General features: G+C 37.4%; 1 protein-coding gene across 1 annotated transcript in view; it reads left to right on the forward strand.

The window, feature by feature from the left end:
• Positions 1-196: 196 nt before the first annotated feature.
• The window catches only part of TM9SF3 (transmembrane 9 superfamily member 3), a 56704-nt gene continuing 33256 nt past the window's right edge, over positions 197-23644 (forward strand). Inside the window, exons 1-3 of the mRNA XM_085312193.1 lie at positions 197-214; positions 9872-10067; positions 21039-21161. Coding sequence (XP_085168319.1) covers positions 9902-10067; positions 21039-21161 — 289 coding nt within the window. The 5' untranslated portion in view covers positions 197-214; positions 9872-9901. The remainder of the gene's footprint in view (positions 215-9871; positions 10068-21038; positions 21162-23644) is intronic.

The following is a 23644-nucleotide window of genomic DNA, read 5'->3' on the forward strand; positions in this document are numbered from 1 at the left end:
GCCTGCCGTGCGCTCGGCCCGAGCGCCCGGGTCTTCCGGGAGGCGGCTGGCGTGCGGGCCGCGCCGTGCGGCGGGAGCGCGCCCCGGGGGCAGCCGCAGCCCCCGGGGCTGCCCCGAAACGGGCTCGTAAAACGCTGCTGAGGCGGGTGCCAGCCGCTCTTGAGTCGATAGTTGTTGTAAAAAGCCTGCAGTAGCTGAGAGGAATCCGCGCAGTGTAAGTGGCGTTGCTTAATCAGTTTCCCGTTTTGCACCGAAGCGCTGTTTCTTACGATTTTGGTGTTGGAAGGGTAGATGTCTGCGCTGTAAACCGGGATGGGATGTTGGCACAAGGCTTGGTCGAAAACCGTCCGTGTTTCCTCACCGGTGGGATGGATTACGGAGTGTCTGATTAAATACGCTGTGTTAGAACTTTTTTATGTTCTGGACAACTTAGGTGATGAGAGCTTGCCCAGCTTCTTAACATAGTTTTTCCAAGGTATTGCACACTTAAGTGTGTTAATAGAACTGATAAACAGATACTTTTAAGTTTAAGCACTACTTAATTAGAAAGCTGCATAGTTCTGTGCATTTATCAGACTTTTGAAAATGTTTAGGATTGCTTTTATTTTATTTGAAGCTGATGGATTTACTGCTCTTGCAGTTAATGGCAGAAATATGGGCTACTGTTGAGTAAGGAGCAGGTGTTCTATGTATTAGTCTAGCTGTCCTGATTTGGTAGCTGAATGTATTTTTTTTAGAATCAAGTCTTTGCTGAGATGAGGTGGTTTTCAGTGTAGTCTTGCATTAGGCTGTTTGACTTGTGGGATTCTTCGTCATTCATTTAATACTGATAGTCTTCTGGGGAAAAAACTATTTTGTAAACCTGTTGTGGATTTTTAACAATTTCTCTTTCAAAAGTAAGTTTCTCTAATGGTTTTTAGGTCTTTTGAATGATTACCTAAACAATTTCAATGGAAAAAAACCCTACCCATCTCTTGTTAAGACATTTTTTTTTTCATATAAATTCCTCAGGTCTTTAAAATTGTAGCTCTGTCCTTCAGGTTTATCATTCCAGTACATATGATGATCACTTTAGTAATACCATGTGATAGACTAGAAATGGTTGACACAAGACAGTTATCTGAATAAGGAGACAGCCTTCCAGATAAAGATGTTTTGATACTATAATACTATACAGGTGATTGGGAGTAAGCGTTAATCATATAAGTAAAACATGAACAGTTTTTTTTTAAGTAGTACACAGAGTCTAAGATTAAGACTCTTAGGGAAATGATCTTTCAATAAATTTTCAATTTTGAAGCTGATTGTTGTTGGAAAGTGAATCTTTCTGCATCCTGAATGATTTGTTACATTTTGAAAGCTCTGTTCACATTTTGGGAAGTGAAGGGAAAAAACAGTACACTCATTTAAGAATACTTGCTTTTAGTAACTTAAGACACTAAATTTTCACCAAATTTAAGACTGAATCCTATTCATAGGAATATGCAGTATTATGCACTGCTTTTCCCTTACTAATTCTACTGTGCAATTTCATGTTCAAATGTACCCAGTTGTGTGTGAGTGAAGGAGTATCATTATATCTTGCCACAGATTTTTAGCTGCAGATGTGCAGTGTCTTACCTACATGCGACATGCATAATATTTGAAAATACTGTACTTTGGCTAATGTTAGCAGGTTAATTTTTAATTTGTTTCCTGCAGCTATAATAACTGCTATAAATTGCTTATGTTTTATCTGTATCCTTTGTTTTATAACTGTAGGAATGCATAGGTAAATATTATAAAAGGTAATTGTGGGGAGAGAGGACTGAAAATCAAACTCTAGAGTTACAAATGTTAGTGTTTTCTGAGGCATCGGATGTGGATAGGTTTATCAGACCAATAGGTAATATTTTCAGAGAAAGAATGCTTTATCTTAAATTTGAAGTGTCTGCATTTCCTTAGAGAAACAACAGTATCAGTGTGGTCACAGGATTAGGATTTAGGTATTTAAAATCAACAGTAAATTAGGAGAAATTGATATTTGACATCTAAAATCTTCATTATTAAAAACAGTGCAGCAGCATAGTTTTAGACAATGACAGAACAATTTATCAGAATTTAACTGAAAACTTTTCTGGTTTTCTTTAACTTATTTTGGTCCTTCGAAGAACATTACATAATTACTTTTTGACTGTAATCTCATAATTGTGCCATTTGACCACTGGCTGAATTTGTGGAAGTCATAGTATAGGTGAGTTGCAGGTTGCCTTAGCACAGTTTAATCTGATCTTGCAGAAACAAGGTGGTGTTTTAGGATTACTGCACTTGTGCCGGATCTTTGCTCTTACATTTTTTATTGGTAGACTTGGTGGGGTTGAAGATAGAATAGACAAACACTAAAAGTACTCTGAAATACTGTGGTATTCCTGTTGTAGAGGAAAGAAAGGTTTAGGGAGTGGGTAGCATTTTAATTCTAATGCTAATTGTAGTTACCATGCTGAGTAAGTGTGAAAATACATGAAAAATACTAAAAAGTAAAACCTGCCTGAATGGATATCAGAATTCCTAGTTCGTAGTATGATTGAGAAGAGTGTTTTTAAACATTCATACATCAAAATACGAATCTGATTTAAAATTAGTGCATAACAATACCATGAAATCTGTATTGTATCTGTAAAATGTCAGAGAAAGCTGCACTTGAGTGCAGCTAAAATACCTCTTTTAATACAAAATTGTGTACAGACAAGTAACCTAATTCCTTTTGAAGTTGTTGCAGTTACATTTTGAAGAGCTGAAATAAATGTCACAGGAGCTGGGCTTGGTATGCTGGGGCAAACTCTCGCATCTGGAAAGTATAGAAGTAAAAGACTTGTTTGTACAACAGTGTGAACTGTGCTACTGGTACAGTTGTAGCTGTGTTTTGACCAGGCCTAAAATTCAGTGAGAAACGTGGAGATGTTACTAGAAATAACCTGCTGCATCCAAATGAAAACATGAGGCTGAAATCAAGTTAAATAGACTGTGGATGTAATTGAGCATTATTGCAATGTTCAATAGACGGAATGTCCATAAGATACTGGGGACTAGATACTTGCTGCTTCTGTTATTTCTTTACAATTTCCTGTCCTGCTTCTGCAGTTTTGCTCTGCCATTCTGCCATTGGAAGATGTTAGACTTTTTTTTTTTTATATGTGATATATGTTGATGTTTAAGGGACTACATTTTAGAAAGGTTCACTACAAAATTTGAGTTGAATAAAGGAGTAGAATTAAAAAGTGTCTGAAAGAAATTATCTTGATTTGAAATTATTTTGCTGAATTTAACATGGAAGATATGGAAGTTATAATGCTCTCTACTGGTATCCTGACACTTCTTGCAAAGTGTTTTTCATGGTTGAAAAAGATACCCTACCAACCTCATGTCCTTTTCTGCAGCCTTTCACTTAGTGACTTAGTCTAGCCTCAGTTGTCTTGTGTGGTAAATAGGATGTTTCCAGAGCTGCCATGCTAATTTCTACAGTTATAATATACAATAGAATATAATATATACAGTTATTTTAAAGAGAACATTAAATTGTGTTCCATTTCACAGGAGTGTACTATGGGTTAATGTGAAGGAAAGATCTATCCTGTGATAAAGATGATTCAAGTATAAATATATTGAGACTATTTCTAAATCATATAGATGTATGGAGACAGTCTTTGCACTGAGCTTTAAAAGGCGCACAGGCCACGTTCAGTAGTTGTTTACATTGTCAGCTAATGGAAGTCCACGCTCGGGCCTGTATCATTGTATATCTTTTTCATATTATTGTTGTACCATTTTATTAAACTCTCTGAAATATGTGCAGAGTATTGTCCCTTTATATGAAGCAAAACCAGAAGAAGTTAGCAGTGTGGAGGTTGCGACGTCTTACTCATTCACCTCTTTTGGCTCAGTGACGTCGGCTCAGCTGCCCTGTCAGGATTTAAATAGAACGCTGGTGTCCATCTTCTGGCATCCGAGAAGCTGCCTTTGCACTGTCTGATTCTGTGCAAAGTAGGCTGGAAAGAGGATGATGAACAAATAGAGGAGTTTCTGAAGTGACTCTACCTCACTACAGCAAAATAACCATCCTTTGTACTGGGAAGATATTTGATGTTTGTATTCATAATGGATAAATTTAAAATTACATTGATGCATAACTGTAACTCTTGATACTCTCAGTCATGCAAATAGTCTGGAGTTTACTCTGCAGACTGTTACTTCAAATTATTTTACCATCTGACATGTTATTTTATAGCTCCTTGTAGAAATGCAACCCTTGTTGCAGCCTCAGTAGCTCTGGTACACCTGAAATAGGAACGTACTTGTTTCTTTTCCAAAAGTCCTATAGCAGTGGTGGGTCAAATAGTGACTCAAAACCTGTATCACTGTATGTGTAATGAGAACAGGAAGTTTCTCTTAGGATTGTTAAGGAGCCAGCTACTCTAGATGAAGCAACTGTAGAATTTAACTCGCTAGACACTTCACATGAATATTACAGGACATTGTAGCTGACTTTGTTGCCTACCTTGATAGGGAGGTCTTGAAACTATTTTTCTTTTTTTTTTCCCTTGGAATTTGGAGGAATCTGTCATTGAATCCAAGTATTCTGCTTGCTGATAATGGAGGAGAAGGAAAACATCATGCTCTTTCAGTTGATTGCACAAGGAAGTTTTATATTGCTGTATAGCAGTTTTTGAGAGAGACTGTTGGACTTCTTCATAGCATATCTTACTTGGTGCTGGTTTTGACTCTGAGGTCTTGCTGACTTGACTGTTAAGTTAACAGTCAATAGGATTTTGATTTATTCTATTGCATTTGAAGCTCACAGGGTAAAATTGAGCAGTTGCTTATCAGCCAGAATCATGATAGGAAAAAGTAAAAATGCAGAGTTCTGTTTTGTCATTTTCTCCAATGTGTTTAAATCACTTTCTAATGAAATGAGAACAGCTTTTCAGTATGTTCTTTCTACTGAGAATAGGAGGTGGTGCTATTCAGCTGAAATTTGAGCTGAAACTTTCTTCCTATATTCTATGGCCTGTAGATCTCTACAGTATGTAGGAGGCTCCAAATGCCCTGAAAGACTAAATACAGGAACATGCAGTAGTTGAAACCTCAGCAAGACTTTTAGTGAGTGGGTTGATCAAAATCTTACTGATGCTGATAGTGTACCTGAGCCATGGCCCTGCTGGAACCCAGTCGCTCTTTAGGAATTTGTCTTATGTGATCTCTTTTACAGTGTGGACACATTTGCTCTAAGATCCTTTGTACATTAGCATTCTCTAAATCTAGAAGTCCTCATGTGAAGGTAACAGAACAGGCCCAGAAGATTGAGGCAAGACTAAGAACTAGGGTACAAGGTTTATTTCTATAGTTGTTTCACACCACCATTGGCTGTTGCTTGTTGTAAATGCTTTGATACTGAGAAGGCAGTAGTGCAAGGTAATACTTGAACTCTTTGATAGCACTGAGCTCCTTGCCACCAAATTACCCTACCAATTAAGAAAGAGCAATACCAGTCTTTGAGTCTTGTTTTTCCTTTTCTTGACATTTTAAAGAGTGAAAAACTGATACTGGGCTTCAGTGTGGTGCACCAAGTGGCTTTGTGACTGCCCTGCCTCTTAATTGTGTGAGACTTGGCAGCCAAGGCAAAGGTAAGTTTTATATGAAGGAAACTATAAAGAAGAAAGTTTTAAGAAATTGAATGAGGAGGATTGGTAGAAGTATACATCTCGTGAAAGAATGAATATACAACTGTCTGATTTGGGAAAGCAGTTGAGCTCCTCTCCAGACTTACCAGAAGATAGAAAATAACTACAGACTGTGATCAGCTTTGCTCTTCAGGTGCCAGGGCAACGTATGGCATGACAGAGTCATGCTCGCGCCTCTGTTCCAATCTGTAGGTGTCTGAAGACTGCAAAAGGAGTAGAGGCGGAAATTAGAGGGTTTGCCTTGAGGAAGTAGATGTCTTTCCCAAAGCTAATGAATCTGCTTCCTACTAGAAGCCATTCAGGCTGGTGTTTTCTGTCCAATGAGAAGGGTTTATTGTTGTAAGCGTGGGTGGTGCTGTTCTAGAAAAGTACTTTTTGCCTCATAGGAAACGGTGACATGAATTTCCCTTCCAAAGGAAATGAGTTTGTATGTCACTATTTTGTTGCAGTCACAGCTCCAACAGTGCTTTTGCTCAGTGTAGTGGGTAATAGTATACAACTTCTTGTGGGCCTGTGTTGAAAGAATGACATTTACGTTGTAGTTAATACTTCAAAATGTGTTAATACGTCTGTGAATATATTAGTAGTTATGGGAGACATTTCTAAATTTAGAGAAAGACCTAAAGATTTTTAACATATCACCCTTTTTCTAAGGGCTTAAATAATGATAGGAACTTAACCAATTTCTGAAGTTAATAAAGGAAGCAGTTTCTTCAGCTTACTGTAAATAAATTTTTCTGATACTTTATGATGTGAAGAAAGATGATGACAGATGTCTCGGTTGTAAGGTTGTAACACTTTGCACGTAAATTTACAATACTATGTGCATGTATGGCAGTGTGTAGATAAGGGAGAGTATTACCTCCCCACAGGGAATTGGTCTGAAAAGCTCCATTTAAGATACTGTTCTTCAAAGTAGAGAATTCTCTTTCCAGAAGTGCTACAAATTGGTGAGGAGCAGATCTTTGAATACTTCTTGTGTTAGGTTCTTCACCGTATAGGAACGTGATAGCAGTCAAAATATAATTTCGTACTGAAACGATTATAGCTTTCCTCTTCTGATTATATTGCTCTGTGAAGACTATAACATAGGATGTTTTGGATGCCTGAATCCTGGACTTTTTGAACAAGGTAGAGATGTGTTCATTCTTGTATCTAGTGATTACTTTGTATTTTTCTTTCTGTCTAGAGGAAAGTTCACTGCCTACAATAGACACTTCAGCTTCTAGGTTTTTAAGACACGCTGTACTGTACTGTTACCTGTTGTTGCATGCTTTGTTTAAATGAGATTGTAGGTAACTGATGGGGAAACACTTTTAAACCTGAAAGTCCATCCATATAGCTGAGAGTGAGCAAAACCCGGCAAGTGTGCCCTTAATGGATTGCAAATTGCTATCACTAGAGACCTGCTGATTGTGAGGCATAGCCTGGTAGTGCCAAGGAACCTTGTTATTTTATGTAGCAGTCCTCCTGAATGGTTTTCTCTTTAGCTATTTTGCTGTGATGGTTGTAAGAAAGGAGAAAGTAATAAAAATGGAGTGAATTGTTTGGTTTGGTCCCTTTTCTCTCCAGTGCAGGTTTGATGGTATCCTGGAGTCACAGAATCACAGAATGGTTGAGGTTGGAGTCAATGTGGTGAAAAAAAATGCATCCTTTTGCTGTTACATTTCTCTTCCTCCTTGTGTTGGATTATATTCTAGGAGGACTGGAAAAAGGTGTAAGCACCACGCAGATGAGAGATGGACAAAGACCAAAGTTATTCTTGCAATTGATGTAAAAATAATGCAGTTGCATAATTAGATCAGGACAAGAAACAAGATTTTGAGTAAAGTGCTTTGTTTTAGTAGCTGTGTGCGTAGAGGTATATTCTTTCTGTCATGTGAAGGTGATCTGGCATAGTTCCAAAAAATGTAAGCATCCCAACTTAGGGTGAAGCAAGTCACAAATAAGCAGCTAAGTAAAACAGTAGTCAATGCATTCCTTTCCAGTTCCTAAGATAAGTTCATGGATGTAGGAATGTTCTCATAATCCATTCCTGAAGTTTGTATGGAGGTACAGCTTGGTGTGTGTGGACGCTGTTGCATTAGAAGAAATAATGCTAAACTGGGGTATCAACAGGTTAAGATCATTTTTAGAAAGGACCGAAAATATCTGTGGCTGTTAGGGGAAGGAACAAAAGACAGGCTAGGCATGGCAGAAAAGAAAGAAGTAAAGACTAGCTTGTCCCTTGCTGCTTTGATGAGAGCTAGAGGACTGTGCTCTCTGCTTCTGCTTGTTAAAGAGCTGAAACTAATTTTTCCTCTCTCTCAACTTTGGAAGTTGCACGTCTGTGCTGCATTGGTGTTACCTTCCTAGCTGCTGGCAGAGAGACAGAATGTCTGCTTTCTCGTGCTCTGGTGTTTACTTTGCTTCCCCATTGATGGCTTTTACCCTTCGGGTGGTTCCAGGGTGTATGCGCCTTTCTCAGGCAGATTTGTTAAACTGATAGTGTTTGAGCTTTGCTGCTGTTTAGAATGAAATCTTCCTGTTGGAGGTAGCTCAGGTAAGATGCAGGAAAGACCCTTGTACGGCATTGTAAACAAAATAGATTAGGCTCTTACTTGAAGTGACCTGTTGAGATAAAGGGATTAAATTACCTCCTAAAACATGCTTATTTAAATCCATAAATTTAACGTTGGAACAGCTCATCTCAAGAGTTTTATGCATTCCAGATGTAGCTAATCATTTCTGAATTAACCTGTCAGTATGACAGTGATTATTGAGAATAAATGGAGTTGAAGGACCTTTGCCCATTTGTTAAAGAGATGCAGAACTGTATTAAGTATTTTAATTCTGTTTTATGAAATAGTTACAACTAATCAAAGCTGACTTTCTTTTCCTCTGCATTCTGTGTTTGCACCTCAGTCTTAAAACAGTACTTCATTCTTGTGTACTTTAAAAAGAAAAATTAGTGTGAACAGTTATGAGCAGTCTTTTCTACCTTAAAACTTAGATCCATATGCCTCCTAATCTGTTGAAATTGGTGTAAGTGAAGGGGTTGTGTTGAGCGGGCAACACAACTTTGCAATAACCGCAAGCCTTTTACCTCATTCAGACACATTCAGATACAGTGCAAATATGATTTTGGATCAGTTCGTTCTTCTGAATTCAGGCAACACTTGTATACTGATGGACAAACAAATCTAAGGCTGTGTTTGTTAAAAGTTACACGGGCTTGAAAAAAAGAAAATCTCTGACTTCTAGCCAAGGACTAAGTTTTGCTGGCTGACAGCAGCTGTGGAAAGTCAAGGGTGAATGTTCTTCCAAAGAATTTAATGGCAACCACCAGACTTCTTGCTATTCTACTTTTTCACTGCGCAAATGGTGGAAATACATCAAAATACAATCCTTCCATTTGACAGTTTTGTCTCTTGGCTATGATAGGTATGCCACAGTTGAATTTTAGTACTCTCTGTAAGGCATTGCTTTCTTCAGGGAATTTTGAACGTAAAAGATCACTTTTGCTTTGGACTGTTACAGAAGGAGTTACATTGTAGGAAAATACAATATACCTGTGATCACTGGAACTAAAGAAGGTTGGCTTCCTACAAACTTTGAATCCTGTTTGATTGATTTATAATGGTGTCTAAAACAATTAAAACTCGTGTCTTTTGATTAGTTGGCCCATCTCTAAGATCTGTCTCTCAGGGACAATTGTCCAATTCATTTCATCGTGTTTAACAAGATGTTGGTTCTTGGCTTTTCCTTCCTCTCACTGGAGGTGCTTACAGAGTTTTGCTTTTTAACTGGAGTGTGTTTTCACAAAATTTGCAGAAACACAGTTTAAGTGATTGAGGCTTCTGCTTTTTTTCCCCTATTTCTGTTGTTTCTTCTGCTTCTTTATCTAATTTGCGTGACCAGTCCTCCTCTTGTGTTGCTTCAGTGATAGACTCTAGGAAACTGTGTGATCAGCTAAAATGTTCTTCATAGGAAGGCCAGCTGAAAATCTTTTCTTAGAACCCCGGCCACCTAAAAGGCAGAAACATTGGACTGTCTTTAAATGGAACTGCTGCTTTTGATTGAAAACTCCTGCTTCGCTACTTAATTTGAATGAGAGATACTCTTCATTTAATTCTCCTGGGCTTCTCATCTAACTCAGTAACTTTATCTTTCAGTACCAAGATAAAGAAGAAGTTGTTCTATGGATGAATACAGTAGGACCTTACCACAATCGCCAAGAGACATACAAATACTTCTCTCTTCCTTTCTGTGTGGGATCAAAAAAAAGTATCAGCCATTACCATGAAACTCTAGGAGAAGCGCTTCAAGGAGTTGAATTGGAATTTAGTGGTCTTGACATAAAATTTAAAGGTAAGCAATTGAAAGTACATTTGGTCATTTTTTAATTAGAAGAACTGAGAGTTTAGTGCTGGCAGTTGTTGTTGAGTGTATTTCATACTGTTGCTTGAAACTCTCTGTACGGTTACCTAATACAGGTGGCTTTTAAATATGCTAAGCTTTCACATGTATGTCCTGTAAGGAAGATGTTTGCAGTAGATCTATACTTTTGAAAACTGATTATCATTACTTTTTGTAGAGTAAAACTGAGCTTTCTGGGTATTGAATTATTAAAACATATTCACAAACTGAAATCTTTGACCCGTAACGTGTCATATCTGTAGTGTATGATGACTGATTGCTCAAATCAGTAAATAATGTTACTTGGAAACATCAATAGAAAGATCATTTCTTTTTTTTATAATGTGGGAAGTAGTCACTAAGATGTATAACTCTATCCACATCTTCTCTCAAAAATTCTTACCATAAAATGATGAGGTGATCTCTCTTTAATATGAAAACTTGTTTCAAAGAATAGAGCATATAATTGTTTTGATAATGTTTTAAAAAAGCTGTCAGTTTCATTAGAGTAAATCTATTTGTATGCAAATGTGTTATGTTTGTGAAAAATAAGATGTAGTTGAAGGTGATAAAAGTGTTTGACCACTTTTCAGATCTCTTGCAGCCTCAAAATACAGAATTTACTTTATATTTATCAATTGCAAAGATATGATTTTTTTTTTCTGTGAGGTTGAATATTTGCAGATCCTCTGTAGCTAGAACAAGTAGCAAGTGCTCAACATCAGGTAGTGCCCTCAGACAGTATTAATTATTGTATTCATTGTATTCTTTTCTCTCCTGTCTAATTTTAAATGTTCTGTAGTTTAAATTCTTTTGCTTTTTAGTGAAGTTATTAAAATGCACTGTACAAAAAGCTTTTTTTAAGAAGTCAGAATGAAAGCACTGCTGCTGTTAATTTTGCTTTTATATATGTTTTTCCAACCTTTATTTTTTTTTTTCTAATTTTGGATACCATAAATGTGAATAAAGCCAAAGAAATGACTTAACAAGTTTTAATTCCTATGTGTGAAATGAATAGAAATCAGCTTTAAAGCAGATGATGAGCAAAGGGAAATGCGTACTTTAGTGGAGAGATGGGAAGCTTATTCTGGCTAATGGAGAATGGGCCTTTGATGCATGCTTGATGAACCACATGTTCATGTGTCTTAGTATTATTCAGTAATATAAAAAGAAGTCATACATTTGTGAGCCATCTTGAGAAAATGTTTCATATTCTTAGTATTATTTCCATGCCTCTTCTGAAAGATTATTAAAATAAAACTGGAGAGGAAATTTGTGTGAATTTATGATTTCAAGAAGTTGCAAGAGGTGCAATTTTTACACACATCTCCCTGCTTCATAAGTAGTAACTTTAGGGGTTTAATTTGACGAATTTCTATGATTTCCCTTTCAGCTACTACAATAGCTAGTATTTGTATGCTTGACTAGAAATTCTTTGTGTTCTTTTAAAATATACTCAGCTCTTGTTGCTGAAGGAAGCCCTGTAAGAAGCATCGAGGTCAATAGAATGAAGCTATTAGCAGCCAGAATGTTTCTGAGAGTTGTGAAAGAAATTACTATACCAAATGTAAATACAGATAACATTGCATCTTGCATCTGCTGTCAGATACTAGTATCTGATAGTGCTAAGCCTAGTCAAACTTCTGCAAATGAAGCGACCAAGCCTAGTCAGTTTAATTGCTCGTGGTCATAACCTGCATGGCACTAATGAAATTGCAAAAATCACGTTATTCTCTTGCTGCTATTGAAGAAGCTGCAGGTCACAGGCAATGGATCACATGGAACAGTGTAGGCCAATACTGAGGAACCCATAGTTGGACCAGCTAAGAGTTGGCAGGTCATGAGGATACAGGAAAACTTTATCTTACAGTACTTGGAGAAGGATGTCAATGGATGTGGAGGATATTGAGGTTGTTTTTTTTTTGTTTTTTTTTTTTTTTTTTTTTTTTTTTTTTTTTTTTTTTTTTTTTTTGGCTCTAAAAGAGGTATTCCTTGCTCATCGTATGCCAGTCAGGAAGGACGTAGTATATTTTTACTCCTGTCCCTTGCCCCTCTCACCCCTTCTGTACTATTCAAAGATGAAGTTTAACTACTTTTGCAAATACATTTATTGATGTTAAGGGATGAGACTTCTACCACAGAATTTATCTGGATTTTATTCATCAATAACCAGGGTCTAGCTGTCTGTAACTGGTAGTTATAGGGCTTCAAATAATAGCAGATTTTTTTTGTCTATATTGGACTTAACATTCATTCATTTACTTGGTCTAGTTTAGTATCTATCTGTCTATTTATTCTTGAGAGCTACTCTTTGTTGCCTCACCAGTACTTAAGTGTATGAAGAGTTTAAAAGTTGTATCTCTTGTTTGAGCATTTGCTGTCAGATGGGACTTAGTTTCTCTAAGTTATAAAAATTTATCCAAAGTTGGACATCTCTGAAATAAGAGACTTGGTTATGGTTTTGTTATAAGCAAAATAAATGAAATGTTTGTTAAAACTTTAAATTCTTCATAAACTTTGAAGCTGCATCAAGGCTAATGTGGTTGCATTAAAATGAATTTGGAGATGCCTCTCTCCTTTAAGAAGTGAGCTATATTGGAACTAACACTGGGAAACAATCTTATTACTGATTTTCAAGACTTATATCTCTTTCAAAATTTTATTTGCTATGAGAGAAATAGTTTTCCAGCAAACCTCATAGAATATGCTTGGAAACAAAGTGGAAAGAACAGAGGAGGCAAGTGGCAGAAGTTCAATGTGACTGTACAGATTAAGCAAAACTTTCAGTGTCAGACTATGATAAACATCTTATTTCTTTTACAGCCAGTTATATATGTGGTTTAGACTTCTTTTAATTGCCACATTCCTGCAGAGAGACAGTGTGTTAGTCAAGTGACAAGCGTACACTTTAGATGCAGCACCAGATTGGAAAAAAATGGCTTTTTCTGACTTAATGGTTATTGCTGTGAATTATGACACTCTCTCCTCCTATTCCTGCAGCAAAATAGTATTTGTTCTTACAGTATTTTACTCTCCCCTCCTCCCCCCCCCAATTTATTCCCAAACATTAGCTGCAGTAGATTTATTCCCCTACCGTTCCAATTTTTTGCTAGAGCAAGATTTCCACTTTGTGAGTGGGGGAGCTTGAGGGCATCGTGCTGTGGGGTAGCTGGCTGCTCCTCGCTTCCAACCTGCGACTTTCTGTCCTCCCCGAACGGGCCTTTTCCTCACTGAGGTGGAGGTGCCGACTTCCCGATCGGACTCTCTTGTGAAAGCGTCAAGATGATACCGAGGGAAGGAGATGGACCGGCTCACGTTCAGGAGCTGGCTGAAGTGCTTGAAAAGGTTTCTTCCTTAGAGGCACAAAAAGGCTGGAGCTGTATCCAAAGTACGTGCCGTTGTCAGGCTGGTTTAGATCTATGAAGCATGTTCTTCCTGAGAGGACAGGTGAAGCGGACAAAACTTCTGAGTTTGTCTTTCATCCCCTCTCGTGACTGTTTTATAGTTTAGTCTTACGTAGTTTTTCTAGACCATTCCCTGCTGTTTCTGAGAGAAATAACACAGAAATATGTAACACATAGACAAATCCATTTGTCTTTGCGTATCTTCTCGAATGCTCGTCGAATACTTGGATACTGATAGAGAATTTTGTTGCTGTTTCTGTAATTCTTTTGACTAACACTTGGGAAAGAAATATGTAACACCTGTCTTTTTTGTGTAAAAATTATGTGCGACTCTGAACTTCCAGATCTTCAGTAATAAAAATTGGCACATTCCTGTTTGATTAAGAGAAGTCTCCTGCAATTCAGAACTGCAGGAAGACAAAGCAATTTCCAGACTAGCAAGAATTAAAAAAAGTGCTGTCGTTACTGTTCCTTGTGTGGCCGTTCTGGTTTGATTATGTCCCTGCCAGGTCCGTGTATCTGTCATGTCTTTTGTAGTTCTTCATGGGTAAACTTGTTTCCCTTAAGCTGTGTTTTGCTTTGAGTTTGAGGAGTTTCAGGTTGTGAATCACAAATGTTTGGTGATTGTTTGTCACACAAAACATGAGATTTTCTATTTTACAAGTGATTTTTATTGCGACAACTGAGTGCGGTTTGTCCAGGGCTTGAGATCTAGTCTGCCCTTGTTTTACCGGTGCCTTTTTGTACCTCTGCCTGCTTTGCCAGTGCATGCCAGATACCTGGTTGCTGTGCTGGGGTGTATTCTTCCAAACAGAGTGCATGCACTGTCAGTCAAAATAACCTTTGTATGGATACACAAAGTAGTGATTTCTGAAAGGATCAGGTGTCTAGGGCTTGTAAGTTTTTAAGTGATAGATGTGTTAATAAATTTCCCAATACACAATATCAAGGTTTTTAATTCTTTTAAAAGTATTAGGCTGAATTTTGCCAGGTTCACTACTGCACTGAAAGCTTTGTACTAAAGGCCATAGAGAAGGATGTTTTATTCAGCCTTTAGTGTGCTGTTTTCTGTGTGAGAGTTACCAGGGAACTGGAGGCAGATCTGAGAGCTGTGGCGTCCCCTCTCCTTTATGCATAGTGGGGAGGGGTGCAAAAAACCATCCCATTGCAGTACAGGTTCATCGTGTGGAGAAAATAGTAGTCCAGTTCCTTCACGGTAAGCCTGTGTTATGACAGCATTGGTGGAAATACTCGGGTTAATTTTGTGCCTGTCCATGTGAAATAAGTGATACAGAGATTCCCATGGTTTCTAATTTTAGTGTTTTTGTCAGTTTTTAAAAAAAATTGTAGCCCAGAGGAATGAATACTGTTGTTACCAAGAGCACTGTGGATTTGTGAGCTAGTGAGGCTTTGTATGTACTGTTTTGCATTTAGATAAATATGAAATTCCGCTTTTCTTAAGAGAGCATAGATGCCACTGTTGAAAGAGCTGGTGTTGGTTAAGCCATTACATGTTATGACTTGAAGGAAAGTAACTTGCTTCTGACCCCTGGAATATGCAGAGGTGCTTGACCTGTAGCTTAGTGAAGTTAACGAGGTGGTAAGAACCCTACGGGAGGGTGGAACGAGCTTGCAAAGGGAACCTGCTGTCCTGCGAGGAGCAGGCAGGCGCTCTGCCTTGTTTGCTGTGCCGCAGAAGGGAATAGTAGAGCTTGCAGCAGTATCTATCACAGTCTCTCCCTGGAGAAGCATTAATGTGATTTTTCTTGTTTGTTTCTGGAGGTGAAGTTGCATCTGTCTTGGTCAGCACTGGGTCAGATTTAAGTAATATTCTTGAACTTAAATTGGGAGTAGTTGCAAGATGGCATATCTGTAACTTGAACAGAGATTTTTGAGGGGGATCTCGAATGATTAGATGAACACACTGTCTAGAGGAGATAATTGAGATCCCAACTGAAATAAATGGAATAACCTGTATTTAGTGGTTTTGGCTTTCATATGGATAGGGATGGTGAAACCGATAGATTTGTGAACCGAGCATATGTACTTTGTACTATCCATTAATGTCTTCCTCTTCACCCATATTCTTTGTTGCTTTTTAGTTAAGATATTGGTACTCTTTGATATAGATTGTTGATTGGTGTTGGACCAGGAGTGAATTTAACTCTGGATGCAAGCTGGTGCGGGTCCAATATTTTCTAGAAAGCAGATAGTGCGTAGGAGCTGGTTGATAACAAAATACATGTCCGTGAACTGGGAAGCTGTTCATGTGTGTTTCTGATTTGTTCCTTACAACCTATGTCGTGATGGTAAAAGTTGGAAGACGATAATCCCCTTCCTGTTAGCTGGTTTCCAGCAGCTTCTGCATCAGAAGGTGATTTAGTACTTCTAGCGCTGGATTTATGAAGTGAGCTCTGAAAGTGACTCAACTCTATTTTACTAGATTTGACCTAATATTAAAGGTATTAAAATTTCCTTTTTTTTTCAAATTTCAGCACAACAAACATAAATTAAATGTAGCAATAGTTATTAGTACTTATTTGATGACTGTGGAAAATTTGTTGAAATCCAACTTGTCGTAGAATATAACTACTTTATTGTAAAAACGCGGAACAAAAAGTTTCATATCTGAGACTTTTCTTAGAAGTTATCACAAAACCAGTGTAATTTATATTCACTGCATATAGGAAAATTTAAGTTTCATAGACCAGCTATCAAGATTTAGAGCTTATATAAACACTTCTCGGACTGTTTTTTTTTCCTGGTTTGTTTGTTTAAATGTTGGCTTTTTGGTGACATTTTAATGGTAGGCTTTGTTCTTGACTGAAGTGGAGATGCTCACTGTTTTCAGAGGAAATGTTTTGTTTTTGTTTTACAGTGTAATTGGCTTGTATTGCAGAAATTGAGGAGTTTTTTTAATGACTAAATTTTGTCTTACTGTCGTGATTGATCTGTTCCCCCCCACCCCTCCGCCAACTAGTGGCTCAGAAATTGCAGCCATGAAATTGAAACAAAGTTATTAATGATATTTTTTTCTCTGATTTTTATTTCTTAAATAGCAACTTGCATTTTTGCATCAATAGTTTTACAAAAGGCATGGTTTCAAGGAATGCTGAGTATCTAATATCTGCAGCTAAAATAATTAAAAACTGCTCAAGTACCTTTTGATAAACTTTTAGATAGATTCTTCATACCATATTTACATATCTATAGCGAGCTGACATGCAAAAGGTGGCATGATCGTCTGAAAGACTTGTACAGATTTCCTTTATGAATATGTAAATCAGATCTACATTCTGAGTTGACCGACTTGTGTCTTTCCTAAAGTGTTTGGGACTAACAGCTACAGGTATTTTTCCTCTTTAAATTGGTGTTTAAAGAATTCATCAAAATGAAATAGTTCTGAATTTATACTGTTTTTCCTCCTTTGGAATGAGGAAAGGGGGATTAAATGCAGCTTCTGTGCTTATTGAAGTTACTAGCCTGACTGTTATTCTTCCTCTAAAAATACTGTATAAGCACAGATTTAGCTCAAGAATTTTTTGTGTGTCTGTGTGTGTAATATGTGTGTGTGCGTATTATATATATGAATCAAATCTTTCGTAGAATTGTTCTAAAAGATTAGCTTCTGCAATTAGAAAGAAATCCCTTCAGGCAGTTTAATCAGTGGAGCTTGCCTGTGTATCTGAAATAGAATAAGAACCTACAAAATTATGGCTTTGTAGAAATTTATCTTGCCTGATGGAGGCCTGAGCTTGGATGCTTGTTGTAGTGACTGGTGGGACAAATCTGCAATATATTCATGAATCCATGAAGTAGTGTTTCTAGCAGAGTTTTAAAAACATGTTGTTTGAAAGGGTACCTATGACTGTATAGGATAGCTGTGTTTCTCATTTGTTATGACTATGGACAGTGTTGTTGTTACATCACAGATCTCAAACCTGTGAAAAATACCTTTGTGAAGAAGGCAGGGAATTATTAGTATACTCTTATAACTTTAAGTTTTCCATTGGCTTAATTCTCTTGACAAGCTGAATCTAGAATAATGGTGCTTTTCAGGTAATCTGTCGCGTTCTTCATTTGCACATTTGCGTTGACATCCAGTGAGTGTTACACCTAAGCCCTACTGACTTACTAAATACGTGAACATTGGCATCATAGCAGCTACAGTGAGAGAATGAATTTTTGGCATTGCCATCAGTACAATACCAATTAGAGAAAATGAATTTGGAAGGGAAGCGGAAACTCCTCGCCTAAGACTTTCTGCAGTGGTTCCAGATGATGTGACAACCGTTCAGACTGATGCTCTGTGTTGTACTAGGAGATGAGCAGATGCTATAATGAGGGATGTAGTTCATGTATCTGAGTAAAATCAAGTTGATCTAACCATTCATAGGAAGTTCAAAATCTGGCATAGTTGCACCTCCTTTTGTCATGAGTCTCATGTTTGTACTATTTTAAAACTTTCTTAACATGCTACTGATGTTACTGAGGCTGTTACGTACAGCAGACATTCTCTCTTCAGCGTAAGCCATTCAGACACTCCACAATACGTATTTTAACTCCACCCACCTTACTTTTTATCCAGGTTGTGGTCATTTCTAAAACATGCAAAACTTTAGATCAAGTAATGCTGTAATGAAGTACAGTCTCCAGCCTCCTCCGCCGGTGAATGCTGTTCTAAGCTACTTTCGCTTAATCATTTAACACAATGGGCTTGAGCTTAACCAGCTAATCAGAATCTCTGCCCTGTAACTAAACCACAGCTTCAGCGTTGCCGGTGGGTGGAGGAAGGAGCGCTTCTCTTCGTTCCCCTTGCTGGGAGTCCTGGCTGTTTATGGTGTAGAGGGGTGGAAGGTGAAATCAGGTAAATTAAGTAAAATCATGCCTTTAGTTTGCAAGATTTTTATGAGTTTATTGGCTTTTTGTTTATATGCACTTGAATAACTTCTGCTCAGCTGATCATGATATCATTGCGAGATCTTGTGATGTTCTGAATACCAAAAGTAAAATCCATTAAAAAATGGATGAAGGCAGCTTGTGGTGGCATGCAGCAAGTTTTCTAATGTCTCTTTATTTATTTTTACAGCAGCAAGAGCCAGCGCTTGCATCCTGCAGTATTAGATGCAGAATGGCTCATTTCAGTTAGCGAAAAAAGCAAATTCCAGGGTCTGAAAACCCATGGAGGTACTTGGAAACCAATTCCAATCTAATATGAAATTAGTTTTAGATAATAAATACAAACAAAGGCTGCTGTATTCTGAGTTAAATGGGAAAGGGTCTTTAAACAGAAAATATTTACATGTGGTTTGAGTGATTTTCCTTTTAGTAGTAGCACTTGCTCCTGTCCCTGTGTTATCCCTTGGTTGCGCTCGTACTGCTGTGTGGTGAACCAGTCGGGAGAGATCCGGTTAACGATAGCCCAGTCCCCCGTTTCATTGCCTCCAGACCAGACTTCTGTACTGTGCCGGAATGTAATGCTTCATTTAACAGATTCTGCAAGGTTATCTTCTTAAGTACTTTTACTACTATTTCAAGTTACAATAAATATGATTAGCTTGACCTCTGTGTGTTGAACCATCTCTCGTGATGGTAGGAAGGCATTAGTTGCTGTTTGAGTACGCTCTGAAACTGGCAAAGAATGGTAATGAAGCACCAAGTATTTGAGAAAGAGTCAGTTCCCTGCTCAGCAACAAATCCCGAAGGCAGGGGCTTCAGTTGCTTTTGTTTATTTGTTTACCTGTTTAATTATTTATTATTAACAAGATGATTCAAATCTGTTAAGGTGAGAAAGCAGAGGCATTTTTTGTGAGCATACTCCAAAACATACAGGATTGAGTTCAGAGCAGACATGAATGGATGCAGCTGGGATCTGGGTTTGTGTGTATTTGTTTCAGTGGTGGTGCCAGCTTCAGTGCCTTTCATCTCTTGACTGGACCAGTACAGATCTTGAAAATGTAGTCTGTGATCTAATTGCCTTCTCAGGACCTTTCAGGATATTGGCTTGAATGGGTTTGTTTTTTTTTTTTTTTTTTTTCTTCCCGGCTTCTAAGTGATTTCAGAACAGCAAAATGTTTATTGCCTAAGAAGTCAGTCTGGAAAAAAGACTTTTTTAAAAATGAAAACAAAGCTTAGTGTGCTTTGATTAGGTCTTTGAAGGAGGGGGAAAAAAAAGTGAAAATGGAAATTTTTTGTATGAAGTAAGAGATGTGTCCACTCCAGGGCTACAGGAAGTCACTCCAGCTATGCAGGACTGCTTTTGATGGGTTTCCTACTGTCTTGCTTCACTACGCTCTATTTTAGTTTTGCTTGACCAGAGATTTTTTGCATATTTTCATGTTGAGAAATAGATGTTATCAGAGAATGTTTTGTATTCTACTTACCTGTGTTTTTTCTGTGCAGACCCCCCCTTTTATTTCCTTAAAAAAAAAAAGCTTTGGAATTGTATTAATGTTAAGAGGAGGTCAAGTAAGCTGAATTTGAGTACAAATTGGAGCTGTACATAGAGTACAGATTAATGCTGTCCACTAGAAATGGGTTGCAGTTTTCAGTGATGACAAATCAGATTAGGGAAGGAGAAGGTGGATTTTTTTTTGTGTGTTTACTTTATTTATTGTTTGGAGACTGAAAACATCTGCTCATTAAGAAGTGTTTTTTTAAAAAAATCTCTAAAACTATTGCTGCTCTTATTTTTATTTTTTTAATGTATGCCCTTTGTATTATTTCACTTGAAAAGCAAATATAAGGCAATGAAATTGGGGTACAAATACATGTCTGCTAACTGCATTACTTAAGAATTGTTGATGGGCGGGGAAAAATAGCCATCTGGCTTGAATAGCGGATTTATTTTATTTTCAAATGCAACCTTTCGTGCCTTCTTTGCATTGTTCCTACTTTTATCTTTGTTCTGTATTCTATTCTCTGTTTTGTTTCCTCCTTTGTGCTTGTTTCTTGAATTGCTCAGAATTTTAAAAAGTGAAGCTTTTTTTTTTTTTTTAGGAGAATATTCTTGGTAACAACAGGGGCAGTTAATGAGCCTGGAAATACTAAAATGGAGAGTTAATATAATATGCAATTTTATATATTTTGCTAATAATTTCATGCCTGTCATCAACATAAGAGTTCTCATGGTCTGCAGGTGTTTCTAAGAGCAGATGGGCTTCACAGGCAGCTAGTATCAGCTTGACACTGATTTTAAATGGGTCCTCACTTAGGCTGTCCCAATAAAGCTACTGTCAGCGAATAGATCTTAAACTTCTGTGGACAGAGTAGCAAAAGGATTCTTTGAAGCCCTGTCTGACGGGTCCCTGGGAGGTTTCTGCATACTGCAGGGCAGAATTACAGGAAAAAATAAGTTGCTGTAGTGGCTCCTTTTTAAAGTGTCCCTTTGTGTTAGCTACTTGAAGATACAGATCCAAGAGGCGTTAGAGACTCTAGAAATGTGCACTACCCCCTTAGTTTGTGTTCCTTTAGAGCCAGCTCCTTAATAAATCATTAACAGTGCTTTAATTTCTTGCAGAGGATGTAATGCAGACCACTTACTGTGAAATCGACTTGGACAAAGGAAGAAGAGACGCGTTTGTGTATGCTATAAAAAATCACTATTGGTACCAGATGTATATTGATGACTTGCCAATATGGGGTGAGTGATGGTACACATTAAGAGCTTGACTGATCACAAACTGCAGGGGTGGCTGGGCTGCTGGTTTCGTGGATTCACTTACTTTAACGACTACAATTCTGTAGAAGAATCTTACAAGTATGTGTGTGGAACTCATGTAAGCAAACAGAAATAACTTGAAGGATTATTATGTTGAAAGAACAGTTGGATGACTCGCACTACTGATTTACAAAAACAAAAAACCTTTTTTTTTTCAAGCATTGATTTTTAATAGAAGTTCTTAGGGTTAAATTATTCTTTTAAATTTTCAAGTGATAATTGGATACAGGAGGTCAGATACAAGGTCTGTGTTAATGTGTTCATGATTAAAATCTTGGAAAGCCCTTTTCATTGTTTCAGCTTTATAATGCTAGTTTTTGAATCTATTAATAATGCAAAGATTTTCTAATTTACTTTTATGGTAACTCAGTGGCTTTTTACATTTCTGCATGTATGGTCTGTCATTTTATCCAGTAGCCTTATTTTATGTATTCCTGTACAGTTCTTAAAATTACTTTAGGAATTTGCTCTTGCTGAGTATTATTAATTTGATCTAAAAATGCTTGTATTTTAGATCAAAAATGTCCTTATCACAGTAATCTCCTATCCTTTCTGTGGCTTTTGTCACTCTCTTGTACTCTGTAATCATATAGCTAGCTACATGAATGTTCCACAGATTGCGCTTTGGTTTGGTACTAAACAAACCTATCAAATCTTAAGCTCTGTTGTAGAACTAGATGCAAATTGAAGAGAAGGGAAAAGCACCTCAAAATCTTGTGTTCGTATAAACTCTTTGCCTGTGTTCTGAGAAAGTGGTATAAACCCCCCAAAACACAAAACCCTAGAATATGTACAAAATTACTGTTTAAGCCACTTGCCAGGAGTCCTTTGGTAAATAATATGCTGAATAATGCTACCTATCACTCTTTCATTCTGACAGATTTTTTTCTAACCTCTTATAATTTTAGCTGTTCTCAGAAAGTAACTTGCTGCTGAAATATGAGCCTTGGCCAGAAATGGATTGTATGTGTTAGTAAGGAAGACTATTGCTTCCTATGTTTTTCTTTGTTTTTTACATCTGTGTTCAAGGAATATGTTACTGTTTGGGAGAGGTACGCTTGTATTGCATTAGTTTTTATTAGTTGATTTGTTTAGTGTGGGTAACAGCTTTGTGGCAGAGCTGGGAGTAGACCCTAATTAATCTGTGTGGCCTTTACTATACTACTTCTGCAAATGCTGATAGGCTTTTTAAAAGCATTCGTGAGTGACAGTTGCTACATTTTTTTTATGCTTTTGACCTTTCAGAGAAAGACATGAGTGATTCTTCTACACTAGAGCAGCTGTGCAGCCTTTAGACTGCACGAAGTTGACGGATGCTTAGCTGACTTCAGTATCCTGTCTGTGCTAGTTAGTCCTGGAGACTTTTTAGGACTGATTTTTTTTTCTAATCTCATTTGGGAAGATTTTGTGTCTCACCTCAGATACTGAAGAACAGATTTGATTACTGAATCTGTTACCTATTGAATACATTGTTATGTCCTGAGCTGAAAAATCAGTTTTATTGTGATTCCAATGTCTTTAATATTCTCCTTTGTACGTGTGCTTTGAATGTACAAGAAGTCATTCCTACAACTGACAAACATGTAGAATCTGCATCTCTTCCATGTGGCATAAGAAGCTGGTTTTGATAATTTGGTTTGGAACCAATACATTGTGTTCTGATAGTTAATAGAAGAATGCTGCTCTAAAGTACTGGTAACAGATGCAGAAATATAATCTTTGACATCATTTATAGAAGCAGGTGGTGCTGACAATTTTGCTCTATGTCTCCTGAGGGCTAGTTAGAACTAAGGGGACTACGGGTTGGTCAGTCCGTATTAGCCTGGATTTTATGCCACAACATCCACCAGTTCTTGATGGAGGACTAGGAGTGTAGTGGATGTACCTGAGCCCATCAGAAGAATTATCTACGTATCAGAACTTTGAGCTGTGGGTTCAGTTACAGTTTGGAAGATGAATGGCAATGGCTTATCTGTGTCAGTCCTAGTTTGGCTGCATCTCAGTTGAGCAACAGGAGTGTTTTAGTCTGAGTGCTGCTTAAAATTTGATTCTGGGATTTGCTGCTCCCTGAACGTTTTCTGTTGTAAGTATTTCCATGCAAGAACATTGAGTGATGTGGTAGACATGGATCCTCCAACTTGTTAGTAATCTTGACTGTATTATATAACCTTGTTTAGTACCAGCTAATATGATAGAAATACTAGTGAAAACTAGTGTCTTCTGTATGATGTACTGTTGCATAATCATTAATTTCACTAACTTTAATGAAAAATATTAGGACTTCTTAAAATACAGGGAGGTAAGAACTTTAGTAATAGTGATAGCATACCTGACTTTGAATTCTGAGAAGTTGTGATGTTCAGGAGAACGTCCAGTACTGATTACCGTCAGTTACCATAAAAAGG

This window comes from Rhea americana, unplaced genomic scaffold (genome assembly GCF_003343005.1).
Source record: "Rhea americana isolate MKP2758 unplaced genomic scaffold, rheAme1 scaffold_36, whole genome shotgun sequence".
Classification (NCBI taxonomy): Eukaryota; Metazoa; Chordata; class Aves; order Rheiformes; family Rheidae; genus Rhea; species Rhea americana.